Source organism: Balaenoptera musculus, chromosome 6, assembly GCF_009873245.2.
Source record: "Balaenoptera musculus isolate JJ_BM4_2016_0621 chromosome 6, mBalMus1.pri.v3, whole genome shotgun sequence".
NCBI lineage: Eukaryota > Metazoa > Chordata > Mammalia > Artiodactyla > Balaenopteridae > Balaenoptera > Balaenoptera musculus.
The window spans coordinates 47,587,960-47,607,038 of record NC_045790.1 but is presented as its reverse complement, the minus strand read 5'-3'; the positions used below and the strand labels follow the sequence as shown (position 1 = coordinate 47,607,038).

The window sequence follows — 19,079 nt, the reverse complement described above, 5'->3', positions numbered from 1 at the left end:
TTCAATGCACTTTGATTTCTTTATAATGGAATTTCATTCAGATTAGCTTCCTAACTGTGACCCTTTCCAGGGCTCTTGGCCAAAGTAAATTGTGCTAATGAGGAATGACAGAAACTTCAGGAAAATCATGTGCCCCTAAATTTCAGTCATGGATATGGCCTTTGCGAACATCTAGTCCAGACTAGACAGGAAATTTATAGATAAGGAAACGGAGTCCCAGGGAGAGAAGAAGGAGCATGTCCAGGGTCACGTCGCCACTTCTAGCTCTTGCTACCGAAAGCACCTTCACTGAAGGGTGTAAGGATGGTATTGATTATTTTTCTAAGACTTGTCACGTCGAAAACCTAACACAAAATTCCAATGCATACTAGACTGGATTGTCAGTAAATATAGACACTAGAATTTTAGACTTTTGTGTGCTAGACACATAGGGCATTTTTTTTCTTTTAATCTAGGAAGTTTTATGGTTTGTAAATGGTCTCTGTTTTTCTTATAAAAGTCATACATGTTCACCTTGTAGAACAGGGGTTGGCAGACTATGTTCTTCATCCAGATGGGCCCCTTGCCTGTTTTTGCAAATCAAGTTTTATTGGTGCATAGCCATGCCCATTTACTTACTTGCTGTCCACAGTGGCAGAGTTGAGTAGCTGAGGCAGAGACCCTGTGACCTGCAAAACCTAAAATATTTGCTATCTGACCCTTTACAGAGAGAGTTTGCCCAATCATGCTGTAAAACATCTGAAAAAAAAATACAGAGAAATGCCACTAAAAAAAAATCAAGTATTCATATCTCACCCTTAGGGATTTAGGTAGATTTTAATTTTACCATTTTCATGGCTAAATATTTTGAAAATTTCTTACTGTTTCCTAAGGATAAATTCCTAGAATAACCGAGCCAGTGCGCAAGAATGGTTTTTAGGTTCCTGGTACTTAGTGCGGAATGTCTTTTGAGCTTGCACTCCCATCAGCAGTGCCCGTACTTTGCCAGCATTCAACAAACCAACACGACCTCCTTTGCTAATGGATTTGGTTTGCTTTCACCCATGTAGGGGCAGGTTCAAGGCGGTGGTCTGCGTCCTGTCTGCAGTTACAACGTGCCTGGCGTTTGTCAAGCCTGCCATCAACAACATCTCTCTGATGACCCTGGGGGTTCCTTGCACGGCGCTGCTCATTGCTGAGCTAAGGAGGTGGGTGCAGGTCTTCCTGCCTGGCCCTGAGGCTGTCCCTGGGGTAGGAGCAAACCAGCTCCTGGTTCTTTTACTGCCCTTGAATGTGGAAGAGGAGTTACTCCTCACAAAGAGTAGTTCCTGACTTTTGGATTAGCATCACGTTGCCTGGTTTGGTTCAAAATGTTAATGATCTCATTTCCAGAAAGAGGGGAGCAGTGTGTGCAATGCATCCCAATGATTTGACACTAGCTTAGGAGGAACATCTCAAGGACCTGGTGAGTGCCTAGACCAAGCTGCCTAGAGTTAATTCTGTAGAAAGGAGAATAGATGTGCTCATGTGACAAGAATAAGGAGAAAAGCAAAGTCCTAGAGAGGCTATTGCATTTACACACAGAAGGAAAAAGAAATGAATGTCTATATACAAAGCAGCACTGCTACTTTCTCTGAGGCTTAGTTTCTTACAGTCTATCAGGTAAAGCCTTGGCTGTTTGCTTAAGCATTTTCTTGTGGGAAGTTGTATGTGCAGAGTTCAGGTTGATATCCAGAAACATTTTAGTTTAGCTCTTGTGTGTTTATGACTGTCTTACTCAGCCCCAATTAAAACACAACTCAACCACTGCCCTTATTGTAATACTCTTTGAAAATGCTTCTTTTTCTCTGCACTCACTTGTAGACGTCCATTTTAATTCATGACTCATGGTCATGGACATAGATGCTCTTAATTGAAGTCTTATATTTATCCACCTTAGTGAGAGTTTCTCTGTGTAATGTGTTATCAGCTTTCTGTCAGTCTTTGTTTTGAGTGGAGACATGTATATATTTCCTTCCATTGCTTTGCCTCTGGGTGTTGTTTTGATTATCAGCAATACCAGGCAGGGTCAAAGGTGGTTGAAGAGGTATTTAAACTTGCTGGCTGGCAGTGGAAGGACTCTGTCCTGTCTTGTCTTGTCTTGTCTTGTCTTGTCGGCTTTGAGTAGCCTTCACGGACCTGGGAAGTAAGAGACCCATTTCAGAACACTAAGAGATCTTAAAGCTCTTTGGAAAACAATTATTGGGTTGGCCAAAAGTTTCGTTCGGTTTTTTCCATAAGGTGGCTCTAATAGTACTTAGTTGTCTTTAACTTCATTCAAAACAATTTTGTTAGATTGTATGTGACAGCTGTCATATTAGCCTGCATTTAAAAAAACCACTTATCGGGACTTCTCTGGTGGCGCAGTGGTTAAGAATCTGCCTGCCAACGCAGGGGACGCGGGTTTGAGCCCTGGTCCGGGAAGATCCCACATGCCGCGGAGCAACTAAGCCCGTGCGCCACAACTACTGAGCCTGCGCTCTAGAGCCCACGAGCCACAACTACTGAAGCCCGCGCGCCTAGAGCCCGTGCTCTGCAACAAGAGAAGCCACTGCAATGAGAAGCCCACGCACCGCAATGAAGAGTAGTCCCTGCACGCCGCAACTAGAGAAAGCCCGTGCACAGCAGCCAAGACCCAACGCAGCCAAAAATAAATTAAAAAAAAGATTTATTAAAATCGGTGAATTTTTGTAGCCATTTTAATATTGAAGATGGAAGAAAAAAAGCAACATTTTTGGCTTACTCTGCTTTATTATTTCAAGAAAGGTAAAAATGCAACCAAAATGCAAAAAAAGATTTGTGCAGTGTATGGAGAAGGTGCTGTGACTGATCAAACATGTCAAAAGGGTTTGTGAAGTTTCGTTCTGGAGATTTCTCGCTGGATGATGCTCCCCGGTCGGGTACACCAGGTGAAGTTGATAGCGATCAAATCGAGACGTTAATTGAGAACAGCAGCGTTATACCATGCGGGAGATAGCCGACATACTCAAAATATCCTAATCAAGCGCTGAAAATCATTTGCACCAGCTTGGTTATGTTCATGGCTTTGATGTTTGGGTTCCACATAAGTTAAGCGAGAAAAACCTTCTTGACCATATTTCTGCATGCGATTCTCTGCTTAAACGTAATGAAAACCTTCTATTTTAAAAACAAATTGTGACGGGCAATGATAAGTGGATGCTGTACAATAATGTGGAACGGAAGAGATCGTGGGGCAAGCAAAATGAACCACCACCAACCACACCTTCATGCAAAGAAGGTGATGTTGTGTATATGGTGGGATTGGAAGGGAGTCCCGTATTATGAGCTCCTTCTGGAAAACCAAACGATTAATTCCAACAGGTACTGCTCCCAGTTAGACCAACTGAAAGCAGCACTCGGCGAAAAGCATCTGGAATTAGTCAACAGAAAACGCATAATCTTCCATCAGGATAACGCAAGACTGCATGTTTCTTTGATGACCAGTCAAAAACTGTTACAGCGTGGCTGGGAAGTTCTGATTCATCCGTCGTATTCACCAGACATTGCACCTTCAGATTTCCATTTATTTTGGTCTTCACAAAACTCTCCTAACAGAAGAAATTTCAATTCCCTGGAAGACTGTAAAAGGCATCTGGATCAGTTCTTTGCTCAAAAAGATAAAAAGTTTTGGCTGAGTAATATTCCATTGTATATATGTGCCACATCTTCTTTATCCATTCCTCTATCGATGGGCACTTAGGTTGCTTCCATGTCCTGGCTATTGTAAATAGAGCTGCAATGAACATTATGGTACATGACTCTTTTTGAATTATGGTTTTCTCTGGGTATATGCCCAGTACTGGGATTGCTGCGTCACATGATAGTTCTATTTTTAGTTTTTTAAGGAACCTCCATACTGTTCTCCATAGTGGCTATATCAATTTACATTCCCACCAAGAGTGCAAGAGGGTTCCCTTTTCTCCACACCCTCTTCAGCATTTATTGTTTGTAGACTTTTTGATCATGACCATTCTGACTGGTGTCAGGTGATACCTCATTGTAGTTCTGATTTGCATTTTTTTTGTTAATTAGTGATGTTGAGCATCTTTTCATGTGCTTTTTGGCCATCTGTATGTTTTCTTTGGAGAAATGTCTATTTAGATTTCCATTTATTTTGGTCTTTACAAAATTCTCTTACTGGAAAAAATTTCAATTCCCTGGAAGACTGTAAAAGGCACCTGGAACAGGTGCTCAAAAAGATAAAACATTTTGCGAAAGTGGAATTATGAAGTTGCCTGAAAACTGGCAGAAGGTAGTGGAACAAAAGGGTGAATACGTTCAGTAAAGTTCTTGGTGAAAATGAAAAATGTGTCTTTTATTTTTACTTAAAAACTGAAGGCACTTTTTGGCCCACCCAATAAATTGCCGATAAAGACATCTGAATGGATTTGTAACAGTCAGCCCAGTGATTCTGCCTGCTATGAGGCCTGAAGTCAATAGAATGTTCTGCACTTAGCTGTGTTTCTTGAGAATTCATTGCAATCTAGTTGTCATTTTAACTCCTGAGTCTAATCATCTGTTTTAGCCTATAATTTTGTTAAAAAATAACTAAGGAAAGGGAAACTTTTAAATTCATATTACCTAAACAAGAGCAAATGAAAGACAAGTGGTTAGGGCAGATGATTTTAAGGTTTAAATTCTGCTTCACAACTGTGATCTTTAAGCAGGGAAACATATCTTTCTTTAATACTCCAATCTTTGAAAGTAACTACAGAGGAAATAATTTCTGTTCCATACTTAAAATCTTGGCCCCTGAAAAGCTAGTCATCACTACTGCTAATTGGTCTTCAGCACGACATTAGCAAATTGCTGCATCATGGGAAGTATCCCCCCTTCCATCTAAGGTCAGCCTTTCTACCCCTTGATTATTCCCTCTTCTCCTATGCTTAGTTTACCCCTGTAAGTTGTCTACTGTGTCATTCCTCCCTCTCCAAAGGATCCATCCCGTTAGCCTGCAGCCGTGTTTGAGTCTCCCCCATCTTCTCTAACACCCAAACCTGGACTCAGTCACATCTGTCTCCAGCCATCACCCTTTCTCTCTCTTGTCTGTCGCAGCCACACTTATTTAAAAGTTGTCTCCAGGGAATTCCCTGGCTGGTCCAGTGGTTAGGACGCGGAGCTTTCACGGCTGTGGCCCAGGTTCAATCCCTGGTCGAGGAACTAAGATCCTGTAAGCTGTGTGGCGTGGCCACACACACACAAATAAATAAATAAAAGTTGTCTCCATCCATCACCTCTCATTTAGTCTTCAAGCCACTCCAATCTGGCTTCTGTCCCCACTTCAGTTCCCAAACCCTCTTGGTTGTACATCCAATGGTCATTTTTCTGTCCTCCTGAATCTCAGCTCTCTGCACAATTCACCCCCTCATCCTTGGAACATTCTTTCCCGTGATTCCTATGACACCACGCCCTCTTGAGTTTCTACCAACTCTGCAGCAGGTCCTCTCAAGCCCCTCATGTAAGCTCCTTCTTTTCTATGCACCTGTCCTTGTAGGGACCCCATAAGGTACACCCTCACCTCTCTGCTTTTCTCCCACTATACTTCCCCCTACAACCTCTCGTCTACTCCATGGCTTTAATTCCTGTACCTATGCAAATGGCTCTAACCCAGTCCTTCCTTCTACTCCACCACTGTGTATCTAGCTGCCTGCCTGACCTCTCCAACTCCACATGTCGCAGGCATCTCAAATCCAACTCATCCAAACCCAGATTCCTGATCTCCCTTTCCAGTTCTGGCTCTCTTAATATTTCCAACCTCAGTAAATTAGAGCACCGTTTACCCATTTGCTCAAGCTGGAAGTCTGGCTTCCTCTTCCTTCCCCGATCAGCTCATCTGATCACCATTATTTTTCTATTGGTTGGCATCACAATTAGGTTAAAGTTGAAAATCCTCCACATGGCCCCTGCCTGTGGATCTCTCCCCCACGAAGCTCCCCTTACATTCTGTCCTGCAGCCATTCTGACCTTCCGTGTCCCCAAGGGGGCCTGGCTCCTCCCGGCTCCAGGTCTGGGTTCATGCTGTCCCTTCTTTCTGACCCTCTTGCTTGGTTCACTTCTGCTCATCCTTCAGGTTTTGGCTCAACCATTTATATGCTCTCACAGCACCCCAAATTTCTCCTTTATGGCCCCCATCTTGGTTATAATTTAAAAAGTATTTGTGCTGTTGTTTTGCTCAATGTCTGTCTCCTCTGCTTGACGTAACTCCACGTGGGCAGGGACGAGGACCCCGTACACTGCTGTGTCACACTTCCCGCTCAAGTCCCAGAGGGGAAAGAGAAGATGCTTGTTGGCCTGCTTTGATAACATCCCCAGCAAGAAGATGCCCTGTCACTCTTGTCGTGTCCTTCCAGAATGTTCCCTGCTTGTCATCAGCAATGATCTGTCATGTCTCAGCTAAATGTTCCTCATCCCACCTCCCTCTGCTCAGAACAGATAGGGGAGGGGCTGTTTTTTAGCTTTCCATTTCTCATGAACCTCATTCCTAGAGCTTGTTTCTAGTCTTTTCATACGTTCATTGTCCTTATTAAACCTTCTCTCAGACCAGGAGGAAACAAAATTTTCTTATGACTGGGGGTCATGACCTGACATTGACTGACATTTGTGTTGTCACATCACCAAATGACTCAGCTGTGTTGAGAATATTTTGAAATAGATTTTTTCTGATTATAAGAGTGAATTTATTGTTAAGGAAAACTTTGAGAACACAACAAAGGGTCAAGAAGAGAAGAAACGACAGCCATCCTCTCAGTTTTTCTATTCTAAAATAGGGTCCTGATATATATGTGTATATATATATATGACTTGTGTCCTGCTTTTCCCGTTTAACCTCACATTGACATTGTGATATAAGCCCTGAAAAGTGGGATAAAACCTGATGAAGCGCAGGTTTGGACAAGCGTCAAGTTCACATAGCCCTTGTTAGTGGTGTACAGCAGGACTGTGTCTCTAGAAGCAGAGAAAGGGTCAGTACCAGGTGCCCTGAGTCCCTGACTCTGCAGGGCTTTGCTTTCCCTCCGTGCTTCACAAGTGTCAGCCCCACCCCGCCTCTTCTGTGACCACCTGCCTTTCAGCCTCTCTTGCCACGTACACTGCATCTGCAGCTCTCTGTGCTGGTGTGGCCCTTAAGCCAGATTTCCTAGGTTTAGTTAAATTGAGCTTACATAGCTCCCCTTATACCAGGCTAACTGTCTACGTATTTGTTGATGCTTGTTTTTGTTAGTTTTCATTTTACCTTTTAACATGGCAAGAGCCCTGTTTATTTATTTTTAAAATAAATTTATTTATTTTATTTTTGACTGCGTTGGGTCCTCGTTGCTGCATGCGGGCTTTTCTCTGGTTGCCGCGAATGGGGGCTACTCTTCATTGTGGTGTGCAGGCTTCTCATTGCGGTGGCTTCTCTTGCTACAGAGCATGGGCTCTAGGCGTGCGGGCTTCAGTAGTTGTGGCTCATGGGCCCTCGAGTGCAGGCTCAGTAGTTGTGGCGCACGGGCTTAGTTGCTCCGCGGCATGTGGGATCTTCCTGGAACAGGGCTCGAACCCATATCTCCTGCATTGGCAGGCAGATTCTTAACCACTGTGCCACCAGGGAAGCCCAGGCCTGCTTATTTTGCCTTGTACAGTGCCTGGTGTGGATTCTGAGAATTTGGTACCCAATCAATATTGTTACTGTTTTTGTTTTTTTTTTAAATCTAAAAAAATGTTCTGATCAGATCACTAGGAGGCAGTTAAAATAAAGAAGTGAAGGACAGTTTTATCTGTTCATGGAGCAAGCCTTATTTTTACGTGCCTATTCTGGACCAGGCACTGTTGCTAGATGCTGGATATACATTGGTAGAAGACTAGGCCTAGTTCCTGCTCTCATTGGTCTTACAGTCTAGGCGGATACTAGGTATTAACAAACACTTAAACAAATACACAATCTCAGCTTGTGATGCATGTTATGAGGGAAGATGGCAGGGCCCCAGGAGAGAATGTGATGGGGGAGTTCGATGGTGCTTGGGCTGTCAGAGAAAGTCTGTTTGAGAAAGTGCCCTTGAAGCTGAGACCTGCAGGGGTGGAGAAAAATGGGCGGAGCGAGGGGACAGGGCTCTGGGAGAGGGGCGGCGGGTCCAAGGGTGAGCCGTTCAGAGGAGAGTGCTGAAGAGAAGAGGGAAAATGGAAATTGTTCATCTCTGTTTGCGTCACTAACCTGGAAAGTAGTCACTACTTATGTCATGGGGCTCTATTAATTCTTTCAAAAATCTTTTCAAGTGGTGCCTTTAGCCCTCCTACCGACAGGGTTTTTCAGTTTGTTTTTTGAGCGGGTCTCTGAGCCCGCTGTCCATCCCATTTTCACTGATGCTTTTACTCATGTTTCTATCAGGCAGCTGGGAAAGGTACCAGCAAGTCAGGCTTTTGACACCGTCTACTCATTCAATAAATATGAACAAATAAATATGACCCCTTCTTGGGTGCAGATATTACGTTAGATGCTGACTCCTGAGAGTGAGCGAGCTTGACTGACCAGGGAGCAGTCCTCTAAGGGAAAGAGACCCTGAGGGAGGGTTCGAAGGACCCTCAGGCACCAACTGCCTCTGGGCATTTCTCCCTAGGAATAGAAGTCACCCACTTTGCGAGCCATTTGGTGACAAGGAAAGAAAACGGCAGCTGAAATGTCCTTTGAGCTGCTGGGATCTGTTTCAGAAACGCTTTTGTTCCAGTGTACATTCAGGAATAGTGTGAGTCTCCTATGTGCCTGGTGCTGTCCTAGGGGCTGGAGATGCAGCAGTGAGCGGCTTACCTGCTGGTGGGAGTTAGGTCTTAGATATATAAGTAAAACACGGAGGATGTCAGAGGGGCTGTAATGGCTACAGAGAGAACTAGAGGAGGGAAGAAGGTGATAGGGAGGGTCACTTGGGGGGTAGAAACAGGTGGTGCAATGGTTAGGAACAGTGCTCAGCAGAGGACTCCCTGAGTGACATCTGAGCAAAGACTTGGAGGTGGCGAGCCACGTGGGTATCTGGGAACGGCATTCCAGGTGGCAGGCATGGCAAGTGATAAGGCCTGGGGGAATGTGCCCAGGATTTTGGAGGAATGGCAAAGATCCCTGGGGGGTTTGATGAGCAGAGGCAGTAAGGGGCAGAGTATGGAGGAGGGGGTGGAGCACAGAGGAGAAGCCAGCACACGGGGGCCTCGTGGCCTCCGTGAGCACTTTGGCTTTCCCTCTGGGAGAAGGGAAGCAGTCGGGGGCTTTTGGGCAGGGTGTTGAGAGGTGACTGTAGGAGCAGGGGCGGATGGAGGCAGTTGCTATAACTCAGGCAGAAGATGATGGTGGCTTGGACCCAGGTGGACGTGACGGAAAGAGGTCAGATTTTGGATATATGTTGAGGGGCTGATGGATTGGATGTGGGGTGTGTGAGAAAGAGAACAAGGACTCCAAAATTCTTGGCCTGAGGTCCTGAAAGCACAGAGTGACCTCTTCCCGAGAGGGCTGGGAGAAGAACGGGCATTGGGCAGAAGGAAGGATTTAGGAGTACGCTGCGGACGTGTAAAATTTAGATCAACACTGGACATCGGGGTGGACATGTCAAGATGTGACATGTGGTTTGTACGTCTGGAGTCAAGGAGAGGCCTGGGTCAGGAGTGTGGCTTTATGAGCCATCAGGGTACATACGGTGTTTCCATCCATGAGCATGTGCGACGGGGCGTTGGGTGGGAACCCCGGCGCCGAGGGGGGCCAGGGAGGCAAGAGGAAGCAGAGAACTGGCCAGCAAGGTAAGAGGAGCCAGGACTGACACGAGCTGTTCTCTACATCCCCGGGCAGGTGTGACAACGTGCGTGTTTTTAAGCTGGGCCTCTTCTCGGGCCTCTGGTGGACCCTCGCCCTCTTCTGCTGGATCAGTGACCGGGCCTTCTGTGAGCTGCTGTCATCCTTCCACTTTCCCTACCTGCACTGCGTGTGGTGAGCCCCGCTCGTGGTGGGGTGGGTGGTCACCAGGCAGGGTCTACACTCGCTGTCACTCTGTTCTCCCTGCAGGGGGCACAAGTGTACATGGGGGACAGAGCAGAGCCTGGGTGCCTCCTCTCCTCAGGTAGACCCTCAGACGTTTCAGAAGCGGTAGAAAAAGCAGAAACAGCTCCAGGGAGCAGGCTTAGCCGGAACAAACAGACCTAATTGTCTGTGCTTCATGTCTGCAGTCTCTCACCTCTAGCTCCATTATTAAAGCAGAAAGGAGCTTGGAACTTGAATCTGTAACCTGAGCTCTAGCTAGATCTCCAGGGTGGGGGAAGGTGGCGAAGGCTTGGGGCAGATGTGATGTGGGGATAGGACAGTCCTGAATAGGAACCAAGCACACCTTTTGAGCCTGAGTGACCAGCCTGGGCCTCACAGATCACCTAGGGACAGTCTCACCCATTCATTTGACAGGTGGAGACAGAAGCCCAGAGAAGTAAAGTGAATTGTTCAGGATCACCCACCTGGTGACATCAAACCAGTCTAGAAACTCAGTAATAGGGAACTGGAGCATCTACACTTTAGAAGGCTCAGGATACACTGTTAAGAAAAAGAAAGCTACAAAACAGCATGCAAAATCCTGTACTCAGAAAGCTGAGGAGGAAATCCAGTGGTTTTCTTCCTGGGAATGGCTTAGCTCCAAACCCAGCGTCATCTTTCCCTCTCCGTCCTCCAGGACTTCTGATTGCAAAAGATATCAAGGAACAAGGGAAATCTGCTTTAGAATGTTCCTTGTAAGCTGAGAGCACCCAGGGAGGAATTCTAGTGGTAAGGAGTTGTTAAAATTTGTTAGATCCAGATTCAGAAGAAGCTTGACCTCTATCAGGAGACGCCTGAGACTATTCAGTTTGAAAGGATTCGCTTGAATTCCCCTGGATGTTTGAACTTGTGTATTATCTACCATGAGACCTAAGCTGCTCTCAGTTTAAGACTCGGGGACTTCCAGATTTGTTCGCAGAAGATAAGACAAAGTGGAAGCAGCTCCCACTGGGGATTCCCAGTCTTAGGATCCATTGCCTGATATTTCTTAGGTTCAACCTCGACTCACATTAGTGAATTTATACACACCTTGTACATTTGAGTTATAATCTACAGATGATCAAATGCACAGATTTTAACTGTGTAGTCTGGTAAATTTTGATAAATGTATCCACCTGTGTAAATAGGAGCTCACTGAAGATACAGTACGTTTTTTTTTTTGTTTTTTGTTTTTAAATTTTAAAAAAAAAGGAACTCCTTTATTTACTTATTTATTTATTTATTTATTTTTGGCTGTGTTGGGTCTTCGTTTCTGTGCGAGGGCCTTCCCTAGCTGCGGCAAGTGGGGGCCACTCTTCATCGCGGTGCGCGGGCCTCTCACCATCGCGGCCTCTCTTGTTGCGGAGCACAGGCTCCAGACGCGCAGGCTCAGTAGTTGTGGCTCACGGGCCCAGTTGCTCCGCGGCATGTGGGATCTTCCCAGACCAGGGCTCGAACCCGTGTTCCCCTGCATTGGCAGGCAGATTCTCAACCACTGCGCCACCAGGGAAGCCCTATAGTACGTTTTTAATCGATCCAAGTTCCCTTATCACACAGTGATTTAAGTAAAATTCAAAAAGTAGACTGTAATAACTTGGATTCCAACTTAATTTGTTTCTAAATTTGGTGTACTTTCTGAGGTTTTTTTTTTTCCGCAAAGTTGAACCATTTTCTGAGACTTCCCCTGTGGTCCAGTGGTTAAGACTCTGTGCGTCCACTGCAGGGGGCGCAGGTTTGATCCCTGGTCGGGGAACTAAGATCGCACATGCTGTGTGGTGTGGCCTCAAAATAAAAACAAAAAAAAAGTTGAACCATTTTTTCATCCCAGTTGTAAAGTGACGTATTTATTTATTATAACAAATGTAAACAATAGGTAAGTATAGAAAGAGAGACTTTCATAATTCTGTCCACCAAAGAGAGAGAACAATTGTTAACAGCCTGAAGTGTATCCTTCCAGGTGCTTTATATACATAGTTCTCTAATTCTACTTTTAAAAACAAAAATAACATCATTCTATACATGATGCATATTGGTCCTTCTTTTGTTGTTTAAACTAAATACCAGATCATAGACAGCTTTCCTTACCAGTGCGTTTATATTATCTTCAACAGTTTTTGTGTCCAGTTAATACCGCACAATATGGATGCTTTATAATTCATTTAACCAACCTCTCTATTAATGGATATTTAGGTTATTTCTTTTTTTTTTTTAAAGTTTTTTTTTTTTTTAACTTTTGGGTTTATTTATTTATTTATTTATTTATTTTTTTATGGCTGTGTTGGGTCTTCGTTTCTGTGTGAGGGCTTTCTCTAGTTGTGGCAAGTGGGGGCCACTCTTCATCGCGGTGCGCGGGCCTCTCATTATCGTGGCCTCTCCTGTTGCGGAGCACAGGCTCCAGACACGCAGGCTCAGTAGTTGTGGCTCACGGGCCCAGTTGCTCCGCGGCATGTGGGATCTTCCCAGACCAGGGCTCGAACCTGTATCCTCTGCATTGGCAGGCAGATTCTCAACCACTGCGCCACCAGGGAAGCCCCTAGGTTATTTCTAACTTGCCACTTTTACAAATAATTGGTAATGAACATCTGTATTTGTTCATATGCCTGAATTGTGTCCTTAGGTTAAATTATAATATGTTGCCAAATCCAGAGGTATTATATCAACTAACACTTTTTACTAAAATCTGTAAGATAGTAAAAGTGTATCTGTAAGATACACTTTCACATATACTGGATGTTAGTAACTTTAAAAAAAAATCTTTGTTAACCTGAAAAGATTTTATTTTTATTTTCATGTCTTTTAAAAAAATTAGTATTTTGTTGTGCATCTTTTCAAATGTAAATTTACTGTATCTTTCCTCTTTTGAAATGTGCCTTTTAAGTTTCTTTATCATCCCTGTGGAGTGTTTCCATTTTTAAAAGTTTATATCCAGCACCTAGTGCCTGACACATAGGAGACAGTCATTACTGTTTACTACCTACATGCCGTTTATTGGGCACACTTGCAACATTTTCAGAAGTACAGAGAGTAATACATGGAGCCCCCAGGTAGGCAACACTTAGCTTCAGTAGTATCTACATGAGGCCAATCTCATTCATGCCACCTTCACCCACTACCCACCCACACCTGGATTATTGTAAAGCAAATCCCAGACACCCTATGAGATGATTAGTCTTTAGGGTTCTTTGTAAGATAGGGATTTTAATTCTTTGTCATATGGTGCAAATATTTTCCCTTAGTTTCCCATTTATCTTTCAGTATGTTAATGATATTTTGTGCCATGCTGGTTTAAAATTTTCATGTTCTCACATCTGTCAGCCTTTTCCTTCAGGTTTTTTTTTTTCTCTCCCTTCTATATGCATTACAGTGTGGCTGTGACATCCCTTAAATGACACTGTTCTCAACTAAGCAAACTGGTAGTACTCTTACAGCCATCTTTATTCCATGTGTTTTTAAATGTAGAGACGTGCATTACATGTGGCTCTCACAGCCATTCCCTTTAGGGTTTCTGAACTTTGTGTCATTCTAAGAAAGGACTCCCCCACCAAAGTTTCTAAAAAATATTTTCTTTAAATATGTCTTTAAATGTATTTTAAATCTTTAATTCATCTGGAGTTAAGTTTCAGTATAAGGTACAAAAGTAGGATTACATGCCTTTAAATGGTCCCTTGCATGATAAAGATCAATATGAAAACTTTTTACAGGCACAGTGAATTTAATAATAGTAATAAAAAAGAGTTCCCTTACTAAAGTGCAAAAGCAGATGAATCAGTATAAAATTATTCCTAATGAAGGGCGTCAGATATGTACAGCCGATTATTAAAGCTAGAAGGTGGGGGGGGACTAGTTCCACGTGCTCATCGGTTATTTCCTTAGTGCCTCTGTTTTATTTATTTTGTTTTTTTTAGTTTAATTCATTAATTCATTAATCAATTTATTTACGTGTCAATCCCAACTCCCAATCTACCCTTTCCCCCCCCTCTTCCTCCCTGGGAACCAAAAGTTCCGTTCTCTAAGTCTGTGAGTCTGTTTCTGTTTTGTGAATAAGTTCTTTTTGTTTGTTTGTTTAAGATTCTGCATATAAGCGCCTCTGTTTTAAATCCTCGGGCCTCAGTCTTCTCTGTGGAGCCCCAAAGGCATTTGCAGGTTTTTCCTGTTATCAAGCTGGAATGTTTTAGAACATTCCAAGAGAGGCTTTGTTGGCTCAGGAGTTACCATTCTTCTGCTATTCCAGGGATTGTTGGGCACCCTCACCCCTTCCTAATTAAAGGAGGCCCCCGCCTGTCTTTGCGTCCAGGAGAGGCAGGTTAGCGGGAGGGAGGGGCGGGCTAAACCCGAGCACAGTCTGACCTGCGTCAGGTCCTCTCGGTTCTCACGCCGCCACGTCTCCATTGCAGGCACATCCTCATCTGCCTGGCCGCCTACCTGGGCTGCGTGTGCTTCGCCTACTTTGATGCTGCTTCCGAGATACCCGAGCAAGGCCCCGTCATCAAGTTTTGGCCCAGCGAGAGATGGGCCTTCATCGGCGTCCCCTACGTGTCCCTTCTGTGCGCCAGCAAGAAATCACCGGTCAAGATCACGTGATGGCTAGGCAGTGGCTGGCCTCTCTGCTTATTTTCCCTCGCGCACCTTAAACTTCATCTGCCAGCAGAGACAGCCAGGGGGGTTCGCAGAGTCGGGGGTGGAGTCTGTCTTTTAAAAAATTCAGTGCCCTTGGGTTCTAACTAGTGTGTCTGTGGACCGCCAGGACTCCACGGTGCCTGGGGAGCAGCGGGTGTCTTTCCCAAAGGTGGGAAGTAGAGGGCCGAGGGGCACTAGGTGTGTCTCCTCAGTGTCACCTCCAGCTACAGTGCTCGTTGGGCTGCGTCCTTTATGGTGATGGCAGAGCCGTCCCGTGGGGGACCCAGCGCTGCACACGCCTCGCTTCCTGGAGAGAGTTTGCTCCAGATCCCACCGTTCCCATGTGCTCTCGGAGCGGACCCTCCCTTGACAGACAAATCCTGCGCCAGACAAGACCCTCTGACTGTATGATGGAAGAGGCCAGAGGTTTTCATTTGGGGAAACTGTCCTGAAACGAAAGCAAACAAATGGAACGCACACAGGGCTTGTGGCTAAGGAGGCTGGTTTCCCCCCTTGCAGCTCTCCATAACCCAGGGTTTACGTACATGTGTGCATCCTTTTCCTGCTACCTCTTCTGAGAGATGGGAACTTGGCTTTAGATCAGGGTGAAGCTAACAAGCAAAACCCTCTATGCCAAAACCGACACTCCACGTTAAGCCGTTCTTGAAGATAAGCACAAGTTTTAAATGCTGACATGGTCCCCGCCCCCCAGCCCAGTACCCTCAAACACGCAAAGAGAAGACTAGCTACGGTGTGAGTGGTGTGAGCTTTCCATACAGAGACCCACCCCTTTACTGCTTGACCTCTGTGACATTGCCAACGGCCTGTGACAATCGTGGTAGGGGTCCTGGTTCAAACTTTGGAGCAAACATGAAGTTTTAGAAGTTGTGCTCATTGGAAGCCTCCTGTATGCTGTGCTACTCTGGAAATTATCCTCAAGAATCTTGCCGCTTCTTTCTTTGATATTTACTGTGGGAATTACACTCCATATCCTCACAGTATGAGGTGCTTCCTGTGGTTTCTCCGCGCTGGCGTTTGACCACGTGCTTTTCTTAAGTGCTGGCCTTAACTACACACTGGCTGCTTTGGGTGCAGCAGGGCAAATCTCTTGCCTTCTGAGTTCTCACCTAAAGTGACACTGGCTGCAACTCCTGTCCTCTTCACTGGGCTGAATGGGAGACTCTGCATATGTCTTCAAGGTGCGAGGTGGGAATTCATGACCTCAGGGATACTCATTTTAACTCAGGCATCTCTTGCTTTGCAACATTCCATCACAGGAGAGGGCAGAACAGACCTGTCCTTCTTGTGTGGATGGGAATCACGTCACTGTCCTAAGTATTTAAGAGTTGGGCAGTAACAGATTTTGGCTTGTCCGGGAACTCTTACTCTGGTTAAAATTTGCACAGAATTGCAGGTGAAAAGTCCAAGAAGCAACTGAATTTAGACTTTAAAAATGAGTGACTTTATTCTACTTCTGTGGTTTTCAAATTATTTTAGCAGCAGAGCCCTGTTTGCAGTAAGAAATCTTTATGGAGACCTAATGTGTGAAATAATTTGTATTTTATTAGCTTAAATTTATTTTGAGGTTAAACTTATAGCACTTCGTGAATAATGTAAAAGGCAGTGAAAATGGAAATTAACAAATTGGTGGTTTCCAAGGTACAAAAATTTGGTATTGAATGAGTGTACATGTTGCTTTATTGTAGTTTAAAAAACGATATTTGAATTAAATACTCGTGGAATCTTTAATGTACCGATATGAGACCTAGGTGGCTTGTGGAACAGAATTGGAAAAACTGCTCTTAAGTCCTTTGGGTTTCAAGTCTAGAATTTTCTTTAAAGGGAAATGTCAGACCATCCAGATTGACCACCCAGGCACAGATTCTCGTCTCATCCATCCTGCAATATAAAAATGCTCCAACTAGGGAGTTTGTTGTACTTTAAGCCCAGCTCTTTTAGTGGGAAAAAGTAAATAAGGAGAAGCAGAGAGTGTAGGAAATGTTTTGTGTGTGTGTGAGGTTTAATTTTTGTCTTGAAAGCTCCTCAGTGATGGGAGCATTGTCCCAACAATTAAGGAGGGACAATTTCTCCCTATGAAATGAAGGGTGTGTTCCGTGGGAAACACCATCTCCAGCCCCCAAGGCTTTGACATTGCCCTTCTGGAAGGTTCTGAGTGACCTTTGGAAATAGGGATACAATGTGACTCTGCTGGAAGTAAGGAAGTAAGTACACTAACTCACAGGACTATTTCTCTGCTTCTCCTACAAGACAAATGACTAAGTTAAGTTTAGGAGAGAATGCTTTTGTTATGAAAAACAGAATGCCCTCCTAGAGATTGGTTTTAATGAGATGAGGGCTGAGAAGAAAGTGTGGAATGGGGTATATTTGAGGAAGACAAGACTTTGCTTTTGAACAGAAATCACTACGCTTGCCATTGTGGGATGGTAAATCAAGAGAGTAGGAATAGGGCTTCCCTGGTGGCACAGTGGTTAAGAATCCGCCTGCCAATGCAGGGGACTCGGGTTCGAGCCCTGGTCCAGGAAGATCCCACATGCTGCGGAGCAACTAAGCCCGTGCGCCACAACTACTGAGCCTGTGTGCCACAACTACTGAGACTGTGTGCCACAACTACTGAAGCCCACGCGCCTAGAGCCCGTGTTCCACAACAAGAGAAGCCACCGCAATGAGAAGCCCGCGCACCGCAACGAAGAAAAGAGTAGGAATATACCAGTCTTACTTTAAGTTAGGTTTGTGGCATCATGCATATTTATATTTACATTTGTATTCATAATGCTCATAGCACTACATGCATTTTAAAGAAAATGGTGATATTAAGAAAAGTTGATGGAGAAGAAAAAAAGTAATGTGTATTTCTATAGCTCAAGGACAACTATTGTTAATATATTTTGATATATTTCCTTCTCGTCTTTTTTTTTCCTAATATAGTTGTCAATTGATGTCTTTTAGAGCTAACAGTTGATCTTGTACCTTGAATGGAATATAAATGCTAGTTGTATATTTTTCCTGAAGAGCAGGTTTGGGGATATACGAGAGTTAGCTATACTCTTGAGTGTTCATCACTGGATTCTAAGACTTACTACTGAGCCTTCCTTTTTAATCGAGCCTCACATGAATGGGCCCTAAGAAATAATGAACTGAATTCTGCTTTTTGATATGCTTCTGCATTTAGATGGACAAGTCATAGAAAATAGCTGTTAAATATATGGTTCTACAGGTTTTGATGTTTTCAGATTTTAAAAAAGTGCATAGCTTACTTCATTAATTGATGTGCAATCAAGAATCCTTTTTTTCCCCCCTGATAATTCAGGGAAGTGGAGATTTGACATTTAGGAGTTAGGTCACGGCAGTTACTCAGCATGGCTATTAGATATTTGTTCTGGTTAGAATTTACCTAAGATAGATACCCAGCAGGAACTGGATTTAGAATATTAAAAAACATTAATTTACCAAGTGATCATTTAAGTTAATGATTCTTGTTTTATAGTGTTTGATGATTTTTAGAAAATATTTTCTCCCCTTTATTATTATAATGTAAAACAAGCACTTCAGTGAATATATTGCGGTGTTTGGGGATGAGATATCTACATCTCTTTGGTAATAGGCTACCTTTTGGGGGAACTCTGTGCCTGTCCTTCTGAAGAGTGCCTATAAAACATGAATTGTGGATCAAAGTTGTTCGGTTAGGGGACTAACCTTGATGGTCATCAAGCACAGGCTTTGTAAAAATACCATCACGTATTCTATTTATTGGATTTCTCAGGTGTGTAAAAACTTCTTACTAGTTCATTATGCTTACATGAGCTGGTGCCATACCGAAGGCTCCAAAACTGGGACGTGATCCTTCCCTGGCTCTTTATCCCTCGGGGCTGACATGGAACCATCTCTGGTGAGGGCTGAAGCTTGCCTGGCCAGAGCCCCTCTCATGGCTCCTTTTTCCCAAATGAACTTGGAACCTTTAACAGCCAGCTCTTTGTCTGGGTGCTGCTGATTCAGCTGGTCAAAGAGGGGTCTCAGGCCAGGTTGGGATTCTCAATGGATTTTATAGACATCGTTCTCCTACAGATGGTTTTTTCTTTTTTTTTTTTTTTAATGACCCCTACTCTAAGGGACTAATTGTTTGAATTGTATCTTTCCCTATGTGTTAAACCAGATTTAAGACGATTTTGTAACCACAGTATGTAATCAGAGCAAATAGAGTATTTTCAGGTATATACCTTGTTCTGTACTTCATGTAGGGTGTGCTGTCTATGGGTGGTAGGCCCACTGGCTGTGGTAGCATTTAATCTCCATTACTTTGGGAGTAATTCAAGGCCTTTTGAAATGGAGCTTTTGCACTTTATGCTCTTTTTGTGAACTGACTGTGAGAGCTATGTTTGATATTAAAGCTATAAGT

The 19,079-nt window shown here is 44.0% G+C and overlaps 1 protein-coding gene across 4 annotated transcripts in view; it reads left to right on the top strand.

Annotated features, from left to right (window-relative positions):
* ACER2 (alkaline ceramidase 2) overlaps positions 1–17,204 on the top strand; it is a 31,768-nt gene extending 14,564 nt beyond the window's left edge. Inside the window, exons 4-6 of one of the 4 annotated variants that reach the window (XM_036855799.1) lie at positions 1,050–1,187; positions 9,842–9,933; positions 14,443–17,204. In XM_036855799.1, coding sequence (XP_036711694.1) covers positions 1,050–1,187; positions 9,842–9,933; positions 14,443–14,636 — 424 coding nt within the window. In that variant the 3' untranslated portion in view covers positions 14,637–17,204. Of the gene's footprint in view, positions 1–1,049; positions 1,188–9,841; positions 9,980–14,442 lie in introns of all 4 variants that reach the window. The other 3 variants (XM_036855798.1, XM_036855801.1, XM_036855802.1) reach the window with 3 other exon arrangements.
* Positions 17,205–19,079: the final 1,875 nt, after the last annotated feature.